A 26,316-nucleotide genomic window follows, 5' to 3' on the forward strand; every position below is an offset into this window, starting at 1 on the left:
ATATTGGTGTTTATTATAATTAGATTTTATACGTCAAGCGAGGATTTATATAGAGTGGTTCATTTAATTGAATAAAATTGAATTTTTTTTATATCACTGAGGTGGCAATCAAGCATACGGCCCACCTGATGGTAAGCGGTTACCGTAGTCTATGAGCGCCTGAAATACCAGAGGTATTACGCGCGCGTTGCCGACCCTAAGGAAACCTCTTTACCCCCCTTTTGAAGAACCCCATACTGTAGTCTCTTGGGAAAACCTCGGATTTTTATCTACATTAATATTGTAAATTGGGGGGAAAGGGATTGTTAGTAATGGAGACTGAGAATCCCATTGCTAGCAACCTAACCTACATACCTAACCAGGTGACCTCCTCGCGGTTCCCCCTGGAAACTATCATGGTTAATTCCTGATGAATTCATCATGATGGGCTAACTGGCCTGTTTTCATTCTCATCTATCACCCTTCACTGGTGCTCCGCCAGCGTATCCCGTTAGCGCAGGCTACTATACCATTTTCACCCATTAAAAAAAAATTGTAAATTATTATTTTTTTAAAAATTATCATCGCATAAGCTGTCAACTGTCCACTGCTAAATATAAGCTTCTGCCTATTGGGAGGTTTTGCCAGTAGTTGCCACGTTTGACAGGCGAGTTAGCAACTGCTGTTAAGCCTTGATGTTGAGTTTAAAGAGCATACTAGAAGGAACAATAAAGGACAAACGATGCTGAATTTCATCACCATCCAATCCGCTAGAAGCTAAAGTTCCATCCCGACCATTTAAATAAGTAACGGCCCTCCACCGTGCACTCCACCGACAACATAACCTTAAAGAAAAGAGCATATTCCTTTTTAAAAGGCCGGCGGCACACCTGCAATGCCGTAGGTGTTGTGGGTGATCATGGGCGGCGGTAGTCACTTACCATCAGGTGAGCCGCATGCTCGTTTGCCCCCTGTGTTGTAAAAAAAAACTTCTCTTCACGCACAACCCAAGTATGAGACCAACTCCCAGCAGCAGTATTTCCAAACGGATATGATTTAATAAATTCTTTAAAAAAGGTGCCATAAGAACGAAATGACACTTAGTCATGGTCAGACTTCTAGTACTTCTGATAGGGGGGTAAGGGATTGTTAGTAATGGGCAAATAGCCCTATTACTAGCAATATACCCTGTCAGGTCGACCTCCACGTGGTTCCCCCTGGAAACCATCGTGACTAATTCTAGTTTAATTCGTCAGGATGGGCTAACTGACCTACTTTCATCTTCATCTGTAATCCTTCACTGGTGCCCCGCCAGTGTATACCAATAGCGCGGACGGGGTTACCGTACCATTATCATCCATTAAAAAAAAATACTTCTGATATGCAGATATGCACTCACCTGAGTTCTCTTAAAAAGGCGCCAAAGAACGGTATGAGTCGACACTCGGGCATGGCCAGTGCTCGGCCTAGGGCTCGTTCGTACTCCGCCGACAGCAAAGCCGCTGAGAGGAAGTCCAGCGCTGGTAGCGGCTCGTCCGATATGCTGAACCAGAAGGCTTTGAGTTTGTTGGACCTGTGGTTTCAGAACAGTTAGGTTAAAATTTTTATGACATTTAGAAAGGCAAACAAATTGATAGTTTTGATGTTCCTATAGGGGGCATCCATTAATTACGTGAGCTCTTTTTCGATCAGTTTAGACTCCTCCCCCCCCCTAGATTTAGTGAGATTTGCCTTGACCCCCCCCCCCCCCTTAGGTGAGATTGACGCAAAAAATATTTTAACCTTAATTTATATTTATTATTCAGGAAAATAATAAATCGTTCAGGTATACATACTATAATTAATTTATTTAAATTAAATAAAATTCAAAGTAAAAACATAAAAAAAAAACACTTTCTTTTAAATTTTTACTCAATCCATGGAGACTAGTGTATTTTTTCAATCGAAATAATTGGACACATATCATCTGGGACTTCTAGTAGTGCAGGAAGACAATCACTGGAAACGTCTACGTTTATCTTTAATATTTTAGTATTATCTTTAATATTTTATATTTTTTGAAGTTGACGTGAGATTTTTGATTATCCCCCCCCCCTCGGTTTAAATGAGATTTGGTGAGAATTCATTAGACCCCTCCCCCCCTATTCTGAGCTCACGTAATTAATGGATGCCTCCATAGGTATGAGCAGCACTGTGGAGATTACAGCTTGCACTGTTGTGCACATGGTGACTCATCCGTTGCTATTTCTTAAAAACTATGGTTTCATAACTACTGTGGAATTAAAACATAGCCCTAAACTGTTGCCCATATGCAATAGCTTCAAATTTCTCAAAGGACTATATTCGAAGCTTCTTTGCTTTCCAAAATCCGAAATTATGATACTCGCAAAAGAACCAAAGTGACCGACGTTAACCCGAAGATATCCCGAATCCCGAAGATATCCCGAAGATACCCAAACAAGCTGACTGCCCACCTGATGGAAAGTGGTAACCGTCGCCTATAGACATGAGCAGTACCGTGGACATAACAGAGTATACTGTTTCGCCCATGATTCCCCCCATGAGTTGCCATTCCTTACGACTCAGGTATTATTCCTCTGTACCGTGTAAATTCACGCCATATCCCACCCTTCAAACCGAAACACAGCCATGCAAACACAACTGCTTCACGGTAGAAACACGACTTATCCGACGTGGCTTATCATTATAAATGCATTGACAAATTTTGAAACGCGTTCCCTTCAATCGTTGTCTCTTTATTACATAACAATTTGGGATACAAAGCAATTTAGAGCCGCCTCCAGGCCTACGTTCGTTCTTTATTGCTAGTAATAAATAATATCTGAACATGGCTTTTATTAAAAAAGCTACCGAAGGACAGGAGACTGGCCGGCGATATCCGGCGACAGGGATCAGTGTTCAAGGTTTCGCATCTATGATATTTGATGTTAGTTTTTTTGCGACACAAATTCATACGCCTACATATAGTTGTGTCATTATATATATATATATATAGTTATGTCATATACTTTTTTTTTGTTGAATGAAAATGGTATGGTAGCCCCGCCTGCGCTAACGGGATACGCTGGCGGAGCACCAGTGAAGGGTGACAGATGAGAATGAAAACAGGCCAGTTAGCCCATCATGATGAATTCATCAGGAATTAACCATGATAGTTTCCAGGGGGAACCGCGTGGAGGTCGATCTGGTTAGGTATATTGCCAGCAATGGGATTTTTAATCTCCATTACTAACAATCCCTTTCCCCCCTGTTTTATATAGTAATATTTTATCTATGTATTTATTGTATGTATATATTTATTTATTTAATATATTATGTGTATGTTTATATTATATGAATATATCAAGTATTGCTTTATATTTCCTCTATTCAATAATGTACCGCCTACCGTCCGGTGTTCAGTCCGCCATATGTACATAGAATTTTACTGTGCATTAAAGTTTAACTCAATAAATAAATATCACGTATAAAATGACTAATTATATATATATATATATATATATATATATATATATATATATATATATATATATATATATATATATATATATATGTAGGTCCGTATTTTGGTGAAACATGTATTTCGAAGTGTACACTACTGGACGTCATTAGAATGTAACCATATTAAATGCAAATAATAAATTTGAATTTGAATTTTTTTTTCTTAACAATATACAGTGTATGTATTGAACTGGGAAAACCTGTGCTACAGCCACCAGGCCATTTGTAACGCCTATTTAACGTTTTAAATGCATTTTTTTTTTGTAATTGTAATTGTTCTAATAATGAATAGTAGTGTGTGTGTATGTGTGTGTGTGTGTGTGTGAGGATGTGAGCGTGCATGTGTGTGCGTGCGTCCGTTGCGTACGTGCGTGTGCGTGTATGTGCGTGCGTGCGTGTCCAATAATAAACTATTTAACGTTAACTATGCATTTTTTTTTGTAATTGTAATTATTCTAATAATAAATAGTAGTGTGTGTGTGTGTGTGTGTGTGTGTGTGTGCGTGTGCGTGTGTTTGCGTGCGTGCGTCTGCAATGTTACAATATTTACCTGTAAGATCATTTAAAAGCTATAGATATCTTAAAATAAGCGTCCATTTGAGAGTCTATCCGCCATACACGTATGCATCTAAATATTTACAGTCCATTGACGTCTGTGCGTGGAATTTTAAAGAGCTCAAGTAACAGCAAATGTTTATAGAGTACTTACGTGCCCTGTAACGTCAATTGAGATATTCGATCGTTTGAAAAACAGTGAGAAATCTATAAGGTTCGTAATCTTCAGGAATGGCAACGCATGGGGGGTATCATGGACGAAACAGTATACTCTGTTATGTCCATGGTACTGTTCACGTCTATAGGCGACGGTTACCACTTTCCATCAGGTGGGCCTTCAGCTTATTTGCCATTCTGAATTGCATAAAAATCTTGTTTACCAGCAGACGGGCCGTATGCTTGGTTGTTAGCATAGTGGCATAAAAGATGTAGTTATTTAATAGTTTAGTGTATTCCACTAAAAAATCGACTTCAATTGTGGAAAAACCAGTTGCTTTGATTTAAAAACCAAACCATTGAATTTCTGAACTGATACGACAACATAACCTTCAAGAAAAGAGCATATTCCTTTTTAAAAGGCCGGCAGCACACCCGCAATGCCGTTGGTGTTGTGGGTGATCACGGGCGGCGGTAGCCACTTACCGTCAGGTGGCCGGTCAGCTTGTTTGCCATTCTAAGTTGTATAAAAAAAAAATGATGAACCAGTGATATGGACGTCCGCAGAATACGCTTAATTCAGTATTGATCAATCACCCGTCCGCGTGACAAAGCGAGCCCAGATGTTACAAGCATACGTTTAACGTTTTGCACATACTATTTTGCTTATGTTTGCTTCGAAAAGCCAAGTTTCTGTATATGTTTTGTGGAAATATATTTAGAATATATTGTATTCTAATATATATATGTATGACTAGCGACCTGTCCCGGCTTCGCACGGGGACAATATTTGTTTGTGTATCTTTGAAACTGTTCAATACATTTTAGTTATTTTAGTTACGTATACTACACAAAGTAACGGAAATTACTCCAAACATCTAAACTTACAAACTTTACTTGTTTTTAATATTAGTATACATATTATATATAAATAAATTTTAATAAAACATGAAGGGATGAAATAGGGGATGAAACTTTATATCCCCATACAAACTTTCGTCGATCATTTCTCAAGTAAAAGTAAAAAAGAAGAAAAAAAAAACAATAATTTTCAGAATTTTTAACTCTCTCTCTGTCTGCATGTTTTCATTTAGTAACACATAAAAATTACTATACTAAACTGCTAGCGGTTTTCCTATTTGTCTTCTGTATGAGTATACGCCATCTAGTGGTGGTTTTCTTTATTAATTTTACTATTTTCACAAGTATATTTGGTTCCACAAAAAATACCTATTATAATCATGGCATAGAATAGGCCACCCCTTCCTTTCCCGTGGGTGTCGTAAGAGGCGACTAAGGGAGCGCGAGGGACGGACAGCAGCGTCCCTCTTAAAACATCTCTAAAGCCTAATTGCGGTTGCCAATCTGCCTGCCAAGCGTGGCAACTACTGGCAAAACCTCCTAAGAGGGAGGCTTATGTCCAGCAGTGGACAGTTCAATGCCGATATGCTGACAATGAATAATTAAATATTGGGTCTTATATAAAGAATCGACTTCAGTTGTGACAAAACCATTTTTATTTTGTGCTAAAATCTAAACTATTGGACTCATTTTGATGAAATTTCTACCAGATCAATCCAGATCAATAAGTTTATCCTTTCAGATAAAAAAGGAATTTTTAAAATCCGTTTACAATTGACGGAGTTATGAAGTAACAAACATAAAAAAAATACAACCGATTTGAGAAATTCCATAATTTTGAGGCCAGTTAAAAACTGAACTACCAAATCGATTCTGATAATGTTTCTACCGAACCAATATAAAAATACATTCATTCAAATAAAAAAAAAAGAAAATTATCAAATAATTTTTAAACGACTAAATTACGAGGGAACAAAACAAAAATAAAGTACAACCGAAATGAGAGAACCTACCAATTTTTTTTTAATCTATTCCCATTCATAATTACTCCTCTCCATCCAAATCGCTCTTAGCGATAAGGTCGCCCATTGCTGTATCACTGTGATCATTTCTTGTAATTGTTTGTATTTATAATTTTTTTTTATGCAACTTAGAATGGCAAACAAGCTGACGGCTCACCTGATGGTAAGTGATAACCGTCGCCTATAGAGATGACCAGTACCATGGACATAACAGAGTGTATTGCTTCGCCCATTATACCCCCCATGCGTTGCCATTCCTGAGGACTCGGGTGTTATTCCTCTGTACTCAGTAAATTCACGCCATATCCCACCCTTCAAACCGAAACACAGCCATGCAAACACAACTGCTTCACGGTTGAAACTTGAATATAAATAAAAATAAGTTTACTATTGTAATCTTATGGAGGGAACAATAAAGAGTATCTATCTATTCAAGCCGAAAAATCCGCATGCAAGAGTACGATGTCACTGGGGAGAGCTAGTCAAAAAGTAATAAAATTCAATTTTGCTTCCACGGGAATTCTTTGAAAAGTATCCTTCGAACGAAAGCGCGGGAAAATGTTATGAATTTTGATTCGATGAAATTTATATCGGCAAGTAAACTCTTTAATCCCAATTATTTGAAAACCGAAACGATCCATGACAAATGTTCTATTCTAAAGCATTATTAATTTAAAACTTATATTTTTTTTATTGCCACCTGATGGTAAGCGGTTACCGTAGCCTATGAACGCCTGCAATACCCGAGGTATTACGCGCGCGTTGCCAACCCTAAAGAAACCTCTTTACCCTTCTTTTGAAGAACCCCATGCTGTAGTCTCATGCGGGGTTGCCATTCCATTATCCTGCATTAAAATGACTTGACAAGATATATTGTTAACAAACTAACAAGCCCAGTACTAACAATTCTCTCCCCCCTTCGCCCCTCCCAGGTTTTTTTTTAATGGGTGAAAATGGTTTTGTAATCTCGCCTGCGCTATCGGTATACACTGGCGAAGCACCAGTGGGAGATGATAGATGAGGATAAAAATAGGTCAGTTAGCCCATCGTGATGAATTCAACTAGAGTTAACCACGATGGTTTCCGTGGGGAACCACGTGGAGGTCGACCTGATAGGATATATTGCTGGTCATGGAGCTATTTGACTCCATTACGATTGCTAGTAAGTCCTTTTCCGCCACCCCTTTCCAGGTTAGACGATCCACAATTTACTGCCAAAATCAATTTAGACTTCATAAAGCCAAGATGAATTCTCCAAGTTATTTGTTGTCTGGGCACATTAGTTTTGAACTTAGTAACTTGAGACGTGCATTAGTTGGCAACTTATTAAGATTGTGAGCTAACTTAGACTAGATTTATGCAGGATTATAAATCATGTATAGTTTTACTTGAAACATCTAAGCATATGTTTTACTAACAGCAGTGTTTCTTAACCTGTAGTTAGTTTTTTTAATGGGTGATAATGGAATGGTAACCCCACCCGCACTATCGGTATACACCGGCGGAGCACCAGTGAAGTGTGATCGATGAGAACGAAAACACGCCAGTTAACCCATCATGACGGATTCATCAGGAATTAACCATGATAGTTTCCAGGGGGAACCGCGAGGAGGTCGACCTGGTTAGGTATATTGCTAGCAATGAGATTCTTAGTCTCCATTACTAACAATCCCTTTTCCCCCCAATTGTCTTAAATTTATTCCTGCATTAAAAGTTTTTATTAAATTCTTTAAATCCTTGAAATTGTGCACGATTTTCTAAGAGTTCGTAATGGTGAATAAGTAATGGTGGATCCATATCGGCTTCGTGGTGTAAACCATGGAATGCAGTATGTTGACACATATTATAAAGGTACATATCTTTGTTTAATGGCCTAGGTGCAGCGAAATAATCACTGGTTAGGCAGCACCTTCGTTAAATAAAATTGTACATTAATGTTCATAACGGTAGATACTATAATTATTACTTGTTAAATTGAGTTTTTTTGCACTCAATGCATGAACACAGCCTCCCGCGTCGCTGATCTGATTGAACAGTAATAGTATGGCTAGGTTAGGTGATAGAACACTATATATTGCCATCTCATTTTTCTTTATTCTGTATATGTGGGTGAATGTGTATGTATGTGTATGTGTATATGTGTATATATATGTGTATGTATATGTGTATGTATGTGTATGTATGTATATATATATATATATATGTGTATGTGTCTGTGTATGTACGTGTATGTGTATATGTATATGTATAATGTAGATTTGTATATGTATAGAATACCAACGCACTACTTATATAACTGTTTTTTACTTGTGACGCTATGGTTCTTGCTGAAAAACAGCGCTGTAGCGCTTCAAGCGCTGCAGCAATATGCTGAGCACGGACCTACATCACAGAACATTGCGACACACACGCGCGCACGCGTACATTATAATTTAATTGCTATCTATTTGTATATAATTATTATTTTCTTTTGTTTGTTTTGTTTTTGATTTCTTTTGTTTTGTTTTGTGCGCTACTGTGTGGGCCGCATGTTTCTTTTGATTAAATTATTTCTTTCTTTCTTTCTTTCTTTCAGTAGGATAGCGTATATGTATTTATAATATGATTTGTTCAATTTGACCATGTGGTCCCGGTATAGAATGAACCACCCCTTCCTTTCCCGTCGGTGTCTAATAAGCAACTAAAGGAATTTAATGTTGGAGCGATGGATAGTATAAACCGGTAATCGTGGTAACCGTCGCCTATAGACATGAGCAGTACCATGGACATAACTGAGTGTACTGTTTCGCCCATGATACCTCCCATGCGTGCCATTCCTGAGGACTCAGATGTTATTCCTCAATACCCTGTAAATTCACTGCCATATCCCACCCTTCAAACCGAAACACAGCCATGCAAACACAACTGCTTCACGGTAGAAACACGAATAGGACAGAGGTGGCCAAGCAAACGACTTTTGTAAAGTCTCCCTCCGGTCTGGCCTTTTATACCATATTTTATTTAATTCAAAAAAGTTATTTAAATAAACAAATAAATGATTAATCACAACCGGCCCCGTGGCGCAGTAGCGTGATGTTATAACGAGGGATTGCAAGGGATTTGGCATTATGTATATATATTTAATTAATATTTAGACAGGAGGCCCGTTACCATAGCTACCAGGTACGGAAGGCGAGCAATTTTACTAACCACTGATATCTCTATTACATACTGTGTAAATTGTAAATCAAATTATTAATACCCGATCCTTTTAAGGGAGAATAGTGGCAAATTAATATTTACTTACGAAGGAACACGGATAGTACCTAATCGATATATGTACAAAAGTCGTTTGCTTGGCCACCTCTGTCCGTGACGTGTTTCTACCGTGAAGCAGTTGTGTTTGCATGGCTGTGTTTCGGTTTGAAGGGTGGGATATGGCAGTGAGTTTACAGGGTACAGAGAAATAACACCTGACTCCGGGGGGAAAGGGATTGTTAGCAATGAAGTTTCACAGCCCCATTGCTAGCAATATGCCCTCTTAGGTTGACTTCCACGTAGTTCCCCCTGGAAACCATCGTGAACAATTCTTGTTGAATTCGTCACGATGGGCCAACTGACCTACTTCATCCTCACCTATCATCCTTCACTAATGTTCCGTCAGCGTATTCCGATAGCGCAGACGGGGTTACCATTATCACCCATTAAAAAAATACACCTGAGTCCTCAGGAATGGCAACGCATGGGGGGTATCATGTGCGAAACAGTATACTCTGTTACGTCCACGGTACTGCTCATGTCTATAGGCGACGGTTATCATTTTTCATCAGGTGGGCCGTCACAGCTAATATAAAATACTACCTTATCTTTCTATCTATTTAGATAGATAGACACTCTTTATCGTTTCCTCCATAAGATTACAATAGTAAACTTATTATAGATACAAACAATTACAAGAAATGATCACAGTGAGACAACAATGGGCGACCTTATCGCTGAGAGCGATCTCTTGCAGCCAACCTTTGGATGGAGAGGAGTAATTATAAACAGTTTGATCGGAGGCACGATGAGAATTCTCACATTGGCTATTTTTTATGGGTACAAAAGGGCATGGTAACCCCGCCTGCGTTATCGGTATACACTGACGGAGTACCAGTGAGAGGTGATAGGTGAGGATGGAAAGGCAGGTCAGTTAGCCCATCGTGACGAATTCAATGATAAATTAGGCACGATAGTTTCCAGGGGGAACCGCGTGGAGGTCGACCTGGTAGGGTATATTGATAGCAAGAGGGACTAACCTCTTCATTACTAACAATCCCTTCCCCCCCTTTTTTTTTACAACACAGGGGGCAAACGAGCATGCGGCTCACCTGATGGTAAGTGACTACCGCCGCCCATAATCACCCACAACACCAGCGGCATTGCAGGTGTGCTGCCGGCCTTTTAAAAAGGAATATGCTCTTTTCTTGAAGGTTATGTTGTCGTATCGGTTCGGAAATACTGCTGCTGGAAGTTGCTATTATTTTTATCCATCCGTGCGAAGCCGGGGCGCTTAGCTAGTATCTAATATGTGTATTATTTAGGATTCCTAAGCTTAATGCAAAAAGGAATTTAAATTATGATTAAGAATAGAAATTGTAAGCCACGCTACTTACGTCGGTAATAAATTGAAACGCCCTAGAATAACATAATGTATTGCTCGTAATTTTAAACAGCTGCTTACATAGGGTTGGCAACTTGGTTAAAAACAATTTTTTTTATACGATTTTATTATAAGTGTTATCATTCCATTTTCATCCATTAATGAAAAAAAAACAACCCTATTGCTAGTAATATATCCTACCAGGTCGATCTCTATGCGGTTCTTCTGGTAACCGTCGTGGAGTGGTTAATTCCTGTGGGATTTATCACGATGGACTAACTGACCTGCTTACATCCTCACAACTGACGTGCCTAGCCACCGTATACCAATAGCGCAGGCGGAGTTACCATTCCATTACCAACAATAAATAAACAAAAACTTCAGCGCTTCTGTAAATTGATTTAGCGCTTTTTTAACGCTCTCTATAAGTAGGAGGAAATCCCTCACGAGGAGAGCCTCATAAGGGATTATCCCCTAGTACTCTCTATTCAAATGTAGAAGTGAAAGTATAATTATGAAAATATAAGTGAAGTAGAAGTCAAAGAGATTTTGTGCAAAACTCGTTTGTTTGAGCACCTCTGTCCCATTCGTGTTTCTACCGTGAAGCAGTTGTGTTTGCATGGCTGTGTTTCGTTTTGAAGGGTGGGATATGGCGTGAATTTACTAGGTACAGATGAATAACACCTGAGTCCTCAGGAACAGCAACGCATGGGGGGTATCATGGGCGAAACAGTATACTCTGTTATGTTCATGGTACTGCTCATGTCTATAGGCGACGGTTACCACTTTTCATTAGGTGAGCTGTCAGCTTATTTGCCATTCTAAGTTGTATAAAAAATAAGCATACAGCCCGTCTGATGGTAAACGGTCACTGTAGCTTATGGACACCTGCAACACTAGGGGTGTCACGTACGCGTTGCCGACCTTGAAGACACCTTAATATACCCTTTTTGAAGAATTTTGTATCCAATAATAAAAAAAAAAAAATTAGTAATGTCAACACCGTAAGGGTTTATAATCCTAAAAAATAAAAATGTTTTTCTAACAAGTGACAACCCTAGGCATTAATGTAACACTTATAATGTATGAGGCGTCGAGCAGTGGATCAGCGAGGGGCCACAAATTATGACGGATTGTATGAAACGGGTCGACGTGGGACGAAAGCTGATTTTTCCTAACGCACAACTGTTGACGACCGCTGTCAAAGAATAACATGATAATACCGAATGGCCCAACACTTTGTCAATTATCATAATAAATTTTTCGGCCTGCTGAATGTTGGCGAGCCCTGAATTAGGGCCGGTGCAGAACGGACGGGAGCGCGTAAACGTGCGTTACAGTTTTTCATCATTGAAGTATTAACCCGTGTATAACAAAGAAAAAAACGGTTGGCCAAAGCACTAAATAAACTGCATTTTTTTACACTATGCTCTTGTGAATTGTTGTTTGTAAATTTCGTCTTTATATTAAGGTTGTTAAGGTTAAAATTTGACGACACAAAAAGTTTGTTATACAGTACAATAATTGTTTTATAAGAGACAGGAATTAAGGCGCTCATTTAGGTAAACTGGAATAATTTACTTGAATTATCTCGACATTTCGACCAAATTACGTCGGCCGTGGTCACGAGTAATTCTCGTCTCTTATAAAACAGTCAGCGCGAAAGTCTAAATCTGAAGATATAAAAACAAAATTAGAGATTACAAAGTGGCATATAAAGTAGATAGGGTATTTAAATTATTACTAACTAGTTTTTTTTTATGCTTTTTCAATCGCATTGTGGCATTTAATGATGGTTTAGAGGACGCTGTTGTTAAGCTTCTGATCTTAGTTATTCTTCTGTCTTAATTTAACAAAACCAGAGGGAGACTTTGTATAAAAGTAATATTCTTGGGCACCTCTGTCCCATTCGTGTTTCTGCCGTGAAGCAGTTGCGCTTGCATAGCTGTGTTTCGGTCTGAAGTGCAATATAGATAATGTAAAATAATAGAATGGTATGGTAGTAAAATTACAGAGTACGGAAGTGTAACACCTTAGACTTCGAGAATGGTAATGAAGAGTATCTTGGGCAACACAGTATACTGTGCGATATCTTCGGTACTGGTCAAGTCTTTAGACGACAATTACTACTAGGTAGACTATTAATTAATTGCCATTCTAAGTTAAGAAAATTTTCCATTTTAAGATAAGGAAATTCTAAATAAATAAATAGCTTGATTCTTGAAAAAGGCACAATTTAAATAGCTTGTAAAGAAGTCTATCATCAGGTGGTCTGTCTGATTATTTGCCATTCTAAGTTAAATGCAGAAAATTTTGAATCTTGAAAATGGACAATATAATTAGCTTGTAAATAAGTGTAGTCAAATTATTTCTTTTCTATTTTTTTCCTTCACACAAATTCTAAAATACAGCACAATAATTACCGGAGTTGCACTTTGGTCTATGTAAAACGTGCCTATATTTATAAGCATTCTATTTTTCATTTCACCCTAACATATGTAAAATTACAAAAGAATATGAGAAATACAGGATGAGTCTAACAAGTAAAGGGAGGGAAAGGATTGTTAGCAATGGAGTTTGACAGCCTCATTGCTAGCAATATACCTTATTACGTCGACCTCCACGTGGTTCCCCCTGGAAACCATCGTGAACAATTCTTGTTGAATTCGTCACGATGGGCTAACTGACCTGCTTCATCCTCACCTATCATTCTTCACTGGTGCCCCGCCGGTGTATACCGATAACGCGGGTGGAGTTACTATTCCATTATCATCCATAAAAAAAAACACGTAAAGGTAGGAAGGGTTTTATTTTATTATGCAATGAAAATGGAATGGTGACCATACTTGTGCTATTGGTATACACTGGCGGGGTACTAGTGAGGGATGATAGGTGAGAATTAAATCAGTTGTCACATCGTGGCAAATTCATCAGAAATTAACCACGATGGTTATTTGAAGGGTTTTTTAATGGGTGATAATGATGAAATGGTAGCCCCGCCCACGCTATCGGTATACGCTGATGGGGCACCAGTGAAGGATGATAGATGAGAATGAAAAAGTAGGTCAGTTAGCTCATCGTGATGAATACATCTGGAATTCAGCACGATGGTTTCCAGGGGGGACCACGTGATAGTCGACCCGTTTGGGCATATAACCAGCAATAGGATTGGTAGTCCGCATTACTAACAATCTCTCCCCCCCCCCCCACTTTCAATGATTGGCCGCACTATGTCGATTTACTGTTTTTCATGCTTTTAAAAATTTCGAGGTTAAAGAACGAAGAGGATTCAAAAAGAAGGAATTAATAGTGACTAGTGACCGGCCCCGGCTTCGCACGGGTGCAATGCCACTGCCGGCCCCCCATTATATTACCAGAGGGAGACTTTGTACATAAGTCGATTGCTTGAGTACCTCTGTCCCATTCGTGTTTCTACCGTGAAGCAGTTGTGTTTGCATGGCTGTGTTTCGGTTTGAAGGATGGGATATGGCATGAATTTACAGGGCATGCTATCCTGTAAATGGCTCGAGACTTATGTAATATAAGACTGCCATATTTAATGCCTACCCTATTTAATGCAAATACATTTTATGGGAATTATACCTTTTTTATGGGGGTAAAATGTTCAGCCATGCAGGCTAAAGCCAAGCATAGTTTTTTAAATGGAGTATTTTGGCTACCTGGTCGTGTCTGTGCAAATACTCAGTGTCGGCAAGAGCTGAACAACCCGAAAGCACATGTCTGAGTGACTGTCCAGAGGTAGGCTTTGTACAAAAGTCGATTGCTTGGGTACCTCTGTCCCATTCGTGTTTCTACCGTGAAGCAGTTGTGTTTGCATGGCTGTGTTTCGGTTTGAAGGATGGAATATGGCATGAATTTACTGGGTACACAGGAATAACACCTGGGTCCACAGGAATGGCAACGCATGGGAGGAATCATGGGCGAAACAGTATACTCTGTTATGTCCATGGTATTGCTCATGTCTATAGGCGACGGTTACCACTTTCCATCAGGTGGGCAGTCAGCTTGTTTGCCATAAAAAATAAACTCTCCGGGATGGCGACATGCCCGACAGATGTCCTCAGTGCCATCCTTCAGAATGTGTTTTCGGTAATTGTTCGTCTTATCCACCTGATCCGGTATTGCATTATATATATTAAGTAACCGATATATAATATGTTTGTTATTGGACCAATATATGTATAGATATTGTAACTACAACATATAGATATTGCTCTGTACTATCTATCTTTACACTAAGTTTAAGACGTATAAGGTCCCTTGTCGTCTCAATACTTATTCCTATTTTACAATATATAGCAATATATATATTGCTCCATCCAAAGGTTGCCTAGAAGAGATCGCTCTTAGCGATAAGGCCGCCCATTGTTGTCTCACTGCGATCATTTCTTGTAATTATTTATATTTATAATAAGTTTACTAGTGTAATCTTTTGGAGGAAACAATAAAGAGTATCTATCTATCTATTATAATTGTGATTTGTGATTTGCCTTCCAAAGTAAAAAATCCAGCGTGAAACTTTTCCATTCTTCTTATCTTCTTGGTCCTTCTCAGTTGACTGCATGCACCTTCAGCAAGTAGTTTCCGCCGGCCTACAGACTATAAAACAGCTGAAGGCCGAAAGAAACCCCTGTCGAAGGCACACGTTCTTCTTTCTTCTTGTTTACTTCTTTTTCCTATTTATTTATAAAAGACACACCAACAATATGCTCACAACAATTAAGCAGACAATGTACAATGTTATAAGTAAGTAAAAAGTGAAAAAAATACTATTAAAAAATGCTTAAATCTAAGTTTACTTGAACAAAAACATCTCACTCCTCATTACCAAGCTTAAGACCATATGAACATATCAATTAAAGGTGTATACAGCTCTCACAGACAAGCGTCAATGTATACTAAGTAACAATTATACAATTAGAGAAGACCTAATTACCTAATTAATAATATTCATCAACTATGTAACAGCAGGTTTTTTTTTATACAAAACAGAACGCAAACGACCTGATAGCCACAAAAAAATAAAATAAAAAATTTATATTTTTTTTTATACAACCTAGAATGGCAAACAAGCTGACGGCCCACCTGATGGAAAGTGGTAACCGTCGTCTATAGACATGAGCAGTACCATGGACATAACAGAGTATACTGTTTCGCCCATGATACGCCCCATGCGTTGCCATTCCGGAGGACTCAGGTGTTATTCCTCTGTACCCAGTAAATTCACTGCCATATCCCACCCTTCAAACCGAAACACAGCCATGCAAACACAACTGCTTCACGGTTGAAACACGAATGGGACAGAGGTACCAAAGCAATCGACTTTTGTACAAAGTCTCCCTCTGGTCTAAAGTCTACCTTATAACAATGTATAGAAGTGGCCTATGTTCAGCAATAGACGTAACAGCTGGATGATGATGATGATGATGACGAAATTTATTTCTAATGATAAATTTAACTCACTTCAGGCCTGCGACAATCTCCATAGCGCCGTTGAAATTTCCAATGTTCCAGCAGGTGAGGGCGATGCGCAGGATACAGGCGAGGGCCGCCTTCCGGTCCTCGGAGGTCGTCTGCGAGAGTACCAACTCCGTCACCCACGCTGAGACCTGGAACAACAGGTAATTGGTTGTTCAAACTGTGTTTTACAAGATTTTTTTTATACCACTCAGGTGGCAAACAAGCATACGGCCCACTTGATAGTAAGCGGTTACCGTAGCCTATGTCCGCCTGCAATACCAGAGGTATTACGCTCGCGTTGCCGACCCTGAAGAAACCTCTTTACCCTCCTTTTGAAGAACCCCATGCTGTAGTCTCTTGGGAAAACCTCGGCGGAGAAAAAACATCTCTAAAACCGCGCTGTACGCGACCATTTAGGCTGTAGAACATGAGGGTAAACTCCCTGTCGATGGCGAGCCGTACGATGATAGTACGATGAAAGTGGCCGTAGGCATCATATTGAATAATTCCTCTGAGCACAATCCGTTGTACAAGCGGTAGAACACGCAGATTGAGGCAAAATCTCTCCTAAGACTAAGGGTTCGATACCGCTTGCAAGCTTGGGATCATCGACAATTCTCATAGCTCGTCGTTCCACCGAGTCTTTAATTCAAAATCCGACTTTAATGAATGAGTATGAATGAGTATGCTTTATTTGCATTATACAATATAGGAAATAAGCAAGACAATTTACAAACACAACGATACAGTTGTATAAGTACAGTAAGGCGGTCTTATTGCTGAGAGCAATCTTTTCAAGACAACCTTAAGGTAATTAATTGTGGCAAAACAAGTTTTTCTCAACCAATCTTCATGAAATTTGGTATACACGTATTGTATGGAATGAAGAGGGGCATAGGCTACATTTTATCAATTAAATTACAATTAAAAACTAGCTACCTCTGCTCGGTGCGTTCAAGCTTTTACTAGTTTGGGGGAAAGGGATTGTAATGGAGAATGAGAATCCCATTGCTAGCAATATACCCAACCAGGTCGACCTCCTCGCGGTTCCGCCTGGAAACTATCATGGTTAATTCCTGATGAATTCATCATGATGGGCTAACTGGCCTGTTTTCATTCTCATCTATCACCCTTCACTGGTGCTCCGCCAGCGTATCCTTATTATCATCCATTAAAAATAAAAAATAAACACAACTGATTTACGGTAGAAACCCGAATGGGACAGAGGTGTCCAAGCAAACGACATTTGTACAAAGTCTGTCTAGTCTGGTAATTTCTTACACATTTTTATTTTTAGATAAAGTCCATAACCCTTTCAGACCTGAACGATACGGGCGTGAGTTGTAACTTTAAAAAATTCTAAAACCGCGCGCAATTCATTTTTACGCACGAAGCCGAAATAACATGACAGTGAGATTCTAAACCAGCCAATAAGAAATCATTTTAGCGGTTAGGTGGTAGGTAGTAGTCTTTTTTTTTATACAACTTAGAATGGCAAACAAGCTGACGGCCTACCTGATGGAAAGTGGTAACCGTCGCCTATAGACATGAGCAGTACCGTGGATATAACAGAGTATACTGTTTCGCCCATGATACCCTCCATGCGTTGCCATTCCTGAGGACTCAGGTGTTATTCCTCTGTACTCAGTAAATTCACGCCATATCCCACATTTCAAACCGAAACACAGCCATGTAAACACAACTGCTTCACGGTTGAAACACGAATGGGACAGAGGTGTCCAAGCAAACGACATTTGTACAAAGTCTCCCTCTGGTAAAACTCCCTCTCGTAGTCTCGTGCATGCCAAGATGGCTTGGCTCCAAAACACGAAAATATATTTTATGTGAAAGAAGAAAAATCTTGGATCTGAAAGGGTTATAGGTAGAATAAAGATTATCTTTGTTTTATTATGATTGTATTTGTCATTTTACGTGTTTCTTGTTATTTTTCACACTCCATTATTATAAAAAAGTATTATACAATACACTTACCATCGGCTTAAACTCTCAAAACCAAAATTTTATCTCACACAAATTTCTAGGAAAACAAAATTGTGTAGAATGCGCTCATTAAAACAGAAAGACACGTAGCAGTGGAGTTCAAAACAAATTACGTAGCTTCCCAGAACTCGGGGCCGTCCGTAAACGGATTATAATTCCTAATGTTTGCTCAAAAAATTTTTAAATACATTATTACAGATAACAGAGGGGGGGGGGTTGTGTAAAAGTCACCTGCGGGTACATCTGTCCCACTCGTGGTCCGCCGTGAGACGTAAGACCTGTATTGTTTTCGACCGACATCAAAACGGAGGTTTGATTGTTTTCTTTTTTTGAGTTTGTTACCTCATAACTCGATCAGTTGTGAACCGATTTGGAAAATTCTTTTTTTATCTGAAAGGATATACTTATAGGTCGGCCCCATAGAAATTTTATCAAAATCCGTTCAGCAATTTAGTTTTTAGATCAACACAACTGATTTTGTTCCAATTGTAGTTGTTTTTCTTTTATGGGATAGAAACATCAAGTATATATTCTTTATTGCACTTGAACAATACATGTAGCGGTTAGTTTAACAACTTGTTAGCAAGGGAGGACTTATTTCTGAAAGAGATCTCTTCCAGCCAACCCAGTGTAGTTAGAGAGAAAATAATTTAATTTGGGTAATCCAGTGCAGGAAAGGTGCCGGTGAAAATAATGTAAATACAACGAACACAAATTGTGAATAAATATATAAATAATAATAAATAATAAACCAGAGGGAGACTTTGTACAAAAGTCGATTGCTTGGGTACCTCTGTCCCATTCGTGTTTCAACCGTGAAGCAGTTGTGTTTGCATGGCTGTGTTTCGGTTTGAAGGGTGGGATATGGCAGTGAATTTACTGGGTACAGAGGAATAACACCTGAGTCCTCAGGAATGGCAACGCATGGGGGATATCATGAGCGAAACAGTATACTCTGTTATGTCCTTGGTACTGCTCGTGTCTATAGGCGACAGTTACCACTTTCCATCAGGTGGACCGTCAGTTTGTTTACCATTCTAAGTTGCATAAAAAAAACTAGCTCTCTGGACACCAGTCAATTTTGCTTTGGGCGTGACCCACCCGTCCTCCCCCTAAATATGCCTATGACCCACTGTCTCTATTTAAAGTTATTACGGTATTTCTAAGTAAAATAATGAATATATAATGACAATTTGTTTAAAACTATGGCTGGTAAATAATATATCAAGTCTTATTAAGCCTACTTAAATACGCAATAAATTTCATTTCATTTCATTTCATTTCATTTCATTTCTACTTACTTAAAACTCGAGGGATAAGCAGCAGCGTCCCTCTTAAAACATCAGCAAAAGCGAAACTGCGACTGCCAACCCACCTGCCAAGATTGGCGACTACAAAATAAAACTACCTTCCCACATACAAGAGAGTCCCTCTACTACCTCTTTCAAGAAGAGGTTGAAATCACATTTTCTTTCCCTTGAGTAATATATATTTTTTTTGTATTTTTCTAATTGAACTGTCAAATCTTAAAATCATTAAACGAAATTTCTAATGCAAGTAGTATATTTATTTATTTTAACATTTATTATATAAGTAGGTAGGTATTGTATGTATTTATAGTGTATGTATTTATGTAATATTTTATTATATATTTTAATATTTCATTTAACTGTATATTTGTCTATGTATTAATAGTTGTAGCACTTCAGCTGCCCGCTAATGAAATGCTTTCTCACTGTACTGGGTTGACTGGAAGAGATCTCTGTCAGAGATAAGTCCACCCTTGCTCACAACATTTATAAATACATTATTTTATATGTAACTTACAAGTGCAATAAAGAATATATATAAAATACCCTTTATGGAAGAGGCCTATTCGAGTTTTTTTTTTAATTGATGATAATGGAATGGTTACCCCCATTGGTATAAACTGGCGGGGCACCAGTGACGGATGATAGGTGAGAATGAAAAGGTAGGTCAGTTAGCCCGTCGTGATGAATACACCAGGAATTCAGCAAGGTGGTTTCCAGGGGGATCACGTGGCGGTCGACCTTATGGGGCATATTGCTAGCAATGGGACTGTAGTCCGCGTTACTAATAATCCCTTCCCCTCTACTATTGGAGGGCTTTCCAGTAGTTACTATATTCAGTAGTGGACAGATAATGGCTGGTATGATGATGATGATGATGATGAAATAAATACTGATTTATATGAGCATAGCCATGGAATGAGTATTAAATGAGGAAGTCTTGAAAAGGGTGAACGAGAAAAAAACAATAATAAAAACAACAGAGAACAGAAGAGGCAAAATGCTGGGCCATCTTATACCACATGACAATTTTTTAAAGAGCATAGTAGAAAGAAAAATAGACGGCAAAAGAGGAAGAGTAAGACCTAGAAATAACTACATGGGACAGATAAAAGAAACGCTAGGTGTCATGCCGTATAGGGAGGTCAAAGATACGGCCTGGGATAGCGCTGGTTGGAAGAAGATGCATGAATTAGTTGCACCGACAAGAGGAAACTCTTAAATGAAAAGAAGCAAAGTGTCGGGATACCACGTTATAAGCGTTTAGTCTATTATTCAAATTCTACAAAGAACTGAAAGCTCTAGATACTTCAACAACAAGACTTAAAATCCATTGCAACCACACTCGTTTTCCATTACCTATTTCTTGAACTATTTTGCTTTATTAGTTTTCATTGTACTATATATAGCCTTTACACGTAACTTTGTCCGAGATATATTGATTTACTAGTATAGAAAGTAGTCTATGTGCAGAAGAAGACTTTATACACAAGTCGTTTGTTCACCTCTGTCCCATTCGTGTTTCTACCGTGAAGCAGTTGTGTTTGCATGGCTGTGTTTCGGTTTGAAGGGTGGGATATGGCAGTGAATTTACAGAGTACAGAGGAATAATATTTGAGTCCTCAGGAATGGCAACGCATGGGGGTATCATGGGCGAAACAGTATACTCTGTTATGTCCATGGTACTGCTCATGTCTATAGGCGACGGTTACCACTTTCCATCAAGCAGGCCGTCAGCTTGTTTGCCATTCCAAGTTGTATAAAAAAATGTGCTTCTCTATTCTAAATAGTACATTTTTCATATCAGCCATTAAATGTCCACTGCTGAGCACAGGCCTCCCTGTCAAGGAGAGGTTATTGCCAGTAGTTGCCACGCTTGGCAGGCTTGGTGGCAACCGCTAGACTTAGGTGAAAATTTAAAACACTGCTGTCTATTCGATTCCTCGTCCATTAAACTCCTTCAGTCGCCTCTTACGACCTCCACGGAAAAGGAAGTATTGGTTCATTCTATGCCGGGACAATGCGGTGTTATATATCTAACTAATATAAAATTTAAACAAAACCATGTCTGTACATTGAAGATACGTGTCGTTGGTGATCGCAGTTAGGCGTTTGGTAATGTTTTACGATCGAACTATGCCATTTCCTTTTAAAAACCAGCCCAAGATGTTATTACCTAACAATAATAATAACAATAACAATATATATATATATATATATATATATACATAGAAATCATCCAATTTTACTCTATTATCAATGTCGTTATCGATTCCTGAACGCTACTACAGCTATAAAATACAAATACCCTACTCAAAAAAGGAATAGTGTCATTCAATTTTTATAAAGGGCTTACGATCTAAGCGCCATTATATTTGACGACATTATTTTTTTGCTTGCAACTTCTTACACGTGGATTTCAGTAATAACAAATATAATGAAGTAAACTACGTATACGCGTAGATAGCGTATCGAGATGAAACCTAAGAACAAGGAATTACATAGAAGGAGTGATAAAATTGTCAATTCATAGCAGGCTAGTGTATGGAAAATGTTACACGGCCGTATAACCCTACCAAATTCAGATACAACCCGCTTGCGTACTTTCTACATAAACTGTGTCCAATATATAATCTAGTAATGTAAAATTTGTCATTGACAAACAATTGACATATCAAACATTTTCTATACACTAGCCTGCTATGAATTGAGATAAATAGCAACTGATGGTGTATCTTTCGTCCTCTCTTTACTAATTATATTTGCATAAGAAAAAAGGAGGCAACCATATGATTTACAGTTTTTATTTTATCATTCCTTCTATGTAATTCCTTGTTTTTGGGATGAAACATACACCAGAGTTTAAATTAGACGTTCAGGAATGTAATTGTAAAAACCGTATTCAGTTTAGTGCAGTAATTTTTGTGTGATATCAGAACAAACATATAGAATGACAGACGGACAAATATTTTACAATTTATTGTTTTGGCCTCTGGTGTTTTCATTAAGACTCCCCCCCCCCCCCAATATGATTATTTCCTAATTACCTTCTATATACAGATGTAGTCTAGTTACAATATTATATATGTATATATTCATACACGTCGTATGGTCCCGCCATAGAATGGACCACCTCTTCCTTTACTGTGGATGTCATAAGAAGACGACTAAGGGAGGGCGAAGGATGGGTAGTAGCGTCCCTCTTAAAACGTCAACGAAGCTTAACTGCGGTTGCCAATCCGCTTGCCAAGCATGGCAACTACTGGTAAAATCCCCAAGGATTATGTTCAGTAGTGAACAATTAACGGCTGATATGATATAAATATAATATAATAATAAATAAATAAATAAATAATGACGATGATATAAATGCTTCGCCAAAAAATATCGGCTCAAGTTTTAAGCATAATTCTACTTAGATAATCAAGATGTTAAAAAGTTAATTACTTTTACATTCTCTCATTTCATTTTACGCATTAACACTCGAATTCGACAATTCTGACATTTATTAATCTATAAAAAAAATTATTGCTCCATAGTACACTGTACCTGTCACTTTCGTTTTCGCGCCATAACGGCGGCGCGTTTCGGGGCTTGTTATAATTAAATTTAACTTGTTCGGATAATCGCAATGTAAATTTTAATCATGAAGCTGGTAACACTACAGAGACCATTAGCCGAGAGAGTTTGTTTATTATTTTACAATTAAGAAAAAGGGGTACTCTCCCGTCTACTTAATTTCCGCCAAAATTTATTGGCCAAGTTGAAAGGCACACCGAAGTTGGACAAGAGTTCCGCTCGTTGCAAATCCAATCATTAAAACAAATAATGCTGGTAATTTATCAGGCGGACAAAGTCGCGGGTAAAAGCTAGTATAATTAATAACTATAGATTCAGTTTTCCGAAATAAGTTTTCCAGACAATGGTTCTACTTTATCAACGAAACTAAAATCGACTATAATCGTTAAAGTTGTCCGATTTCGTGCAATCGATTGTTTGGATTGTTAAAGAAGTTTCCAGACTTACTAGATTTTGCTGGTGGCTGCGTTCCTCTGATACTATTTCTGTTTATAATCGCTCGGGGAAGGTTTTGTGCAAATCGATTCGCGTGGGTATCCGAAGTCTCGAATATTTCTTCACTAGCGTTTACTAGCGATTTTGTCCAAGTGACAAATAATCAAATATTTTTTGAATCATTGATTGAGTAATTTTCGACAATGTGTGTCTCCTATCCAATTAAAAGTCTTGGTCATCTAATTGTCAAGTTTGTGCTACCATCGATGATGTGCAACATGTAGTGTTAGAATGTCATATAAACTCGAAGGAAAGAGAAGAATTATAACGCCATTTTCACCTAAATAAAGTAAATATTGGTCTCATTCAATCTATATTAGCTGAACCCAAATCAGAAGTTTTAGAACATCTCTGTAAATTATTGATGCCCATTAATTCCTATCTTTGCGCGTCTAGAAAAAGTAGATACAATTTTATCTGAGATATCAGATCAGGGTACGATAGGGCCGATACGTCTGAAGAAGGTTAAAGCCTGAAAAAAATTCGGTAGACCTTTCAACTGCACTTTCCACTTCGAGTCTCCAAAAAAGCTTATGCCCTTGAAATATAGAAGGAAACATTTTCTTCAAGGAATCAATAAAAAAGAATGTTCTCAATTCAGTTGCATTTTGATGCAGTGATAGATGAGAACACCGCCGGTCTTCAATTGCTTTTTTATAACTAGGGACATATCCCGGATTTGCACGGGTGCCATTACTTATTTATATATCGACCAAGTTCGAAAAGAAGGAGGTTTTTCAATTAGTTTGTGTTTTTTTATATTTGTTACCGCATAATTCCGTTAATTTTAAACCGATTTGCAAAATTCCTTTTTTTATCAGAAAGAATAGTCTTTCAGACTAGTCCTAAAGACAAAGAAGAAAGATTTTTTTATCAAAATCAATAACGGGTTTTATCAAAATTGAAGTTGGTTATTAGTGGGACACAATCATTCATTATATAAAATACTTTCTGGAGACATCAACTTTACTGAAGACTCGAAATCAAGAAAAGTTCAGAGAAATTAGACAGAAATCGCACTTGTTGAGACCCACTTGATAGCGTTCTACTGAGTTTAGCTTTCTTGCTAGCCTGCTTAAAGATATTTTGTTAAAGATTTTAACTCAATTTACAGTGTGCTATATAATTGTTGAGATGGTTGGATGGAAAAATTGACGAGAACTTTTAATTTATCTTATATTTAATTTTAATACATATTTTAGCCGTGCAACGCAAGTGACAGACGAAATCAGAGGGAGGAAAATAATATGGCGTGCGCTGAGTTAATCTCAAAGCGATAACAGATGGCGCTACGTGTCCCTTCTACATAAATATGATTATTAAATTTAACCTAATTACAACAATAATAAAGTTTATAACAATCAAGCATCATAAATTATTATCATCATTGTCTTCATCATCATCATCATAATCATTACCATAAAAGCTTTAGTTAAAAGTCTATTTGGCTGTATGTTTATCTCGGTATCATGTTAAAACTACTACACCGAATTGGATACGGTATTCACAATTATGTCATCATTACTTTAATCATCATCATCATCATCACACCAGCTTTTAATTGTCCACTATGAACATAAGCCTTCACCTAGGGGAATTTTGCTGGCAGCTGCAACGCTTGGCAGGCGGATTGGCAATTCCAGTTAGGCTTTAGAGATGTTTTAAGAGGGACGCTTATGCCCATTTATAGATCATTAAGTTCCCTTAGTCGCCTCTGACAACACCTACGGAAAAAGAAGGGATGGCCCATTCTATGCTGAGACTACACCCGGCGCAGGCGAGATTGCCATTCCATTATCACCCATTAAAAAAACCATATCAGCTGTTAACTGTCCACTGCTGAACATGTCTCCCCTTGGGGGATTTTGCCGGTAGTTACCATGCTTTGCAGGCGGATTGGCAACTGCAGTTAGGATTTGGAGATGTTTTAAAAGACGCTGCTGCCTATCCTTCCACCATAAGCTTCCTTAGTCACCTCTTACGACACTCACGGTAAAGGAAATTCTTCAAAAGTTGGGGTTCTTCAAAAGGGGGGTAAAGAGGTTTCTTCAGGGTCGGCAACGTGCGCGTAATACCTCTGGTATTGCAGACGTTCATAGGCTACGGTAACCACTCACCATCAGGTGGGCCGTATGCTTGTTTGCCACCTCAGTGGTATAAAAAAAAAGGAAGGGGTATTTTATGCTGGGACTACACGTTATAGAATATAATAAATATATAAATATATATATATATATATATATATATATATAAAGAAACATCTAAATGTGTACACAGGTTTATTTTCAATGTCGTGACAAAGTTAAATAAAAAGGCATTAAAAGTCCGTACGTTCTAGCACTAGTAAAGAAATACGTTTTATCGACAATCGATATTCTATTTATCGATATGTTCACGTCACTATATCATTATATTTGAGCGCCTATATATATATATATATATATATATATATATATATATATATATATATATATATATATATATATATATATTGGTGATTTAGTAAAAAAAAAATTACTCCAATATCGAAAGGTAAAGAATATTTAAGGCCTCGTATGGGAAATGTACATAAATCACTGTATATTTGTTAAACAACTTATCTCTAAGAACTTTGATAAAGTCATTGGTAAAAGTTAGTAGTAGATGATTTGATTTGATGACGATGATTACCAGAGAGAGACTTTGTACAAAAGTCGATTGCTTGGGTACCTCTGTCCCATTCGTGTTCCTACCG

At 38.0% G+C, this 26,316-nt stretch overlaps 1 protein-coding gene across 1 annotated transcript in view; it reads right to left on the reverse strand.

The window, feature by feature from the left end:
• LOC113509564 (1-phosphatidylinositol 4,5-bisphosphate phosphodiesterase epsilon-1-like) overlaps nt 1-26,316 on the reverse strand; it is a 195,406-nt gene that overhangs the window by 72,662 nt on the left and 96,428 nt on the right. The window contains exons 6-7 of the mRNA XM_052901273.1: nt 16,201-16,346; nt 1,379-1,552 (exon numbers count right to left, since the gene is read on the reverse strand). Of these exons, the coding sequence (XP_052757233.1) occupies nt 1,379-1,552; nt 16,201-16,346 (320 nt within the window). The remainder of the gene's footprint in view (nt 1-1,378; nt 1,553-16,200; nt 16,347-26,316) is intronic.

Source organism: Galleria mellonella, unplaced genomic scaffold, assembly GCF_026898425.1.
Source record: "Galleria mellonella isolate WM207_F2 unplaced genomic scaffold, CSIRO_AGI_GalMel_v1 utg778, whole genome shotgun sequence".
NCBI classification, from domain to species: Eukaryota; Metazoa; Arthropoda; class Insecta; order Lepidoptera; family Pyralidae; genus Galleria; species Galleria mellonella.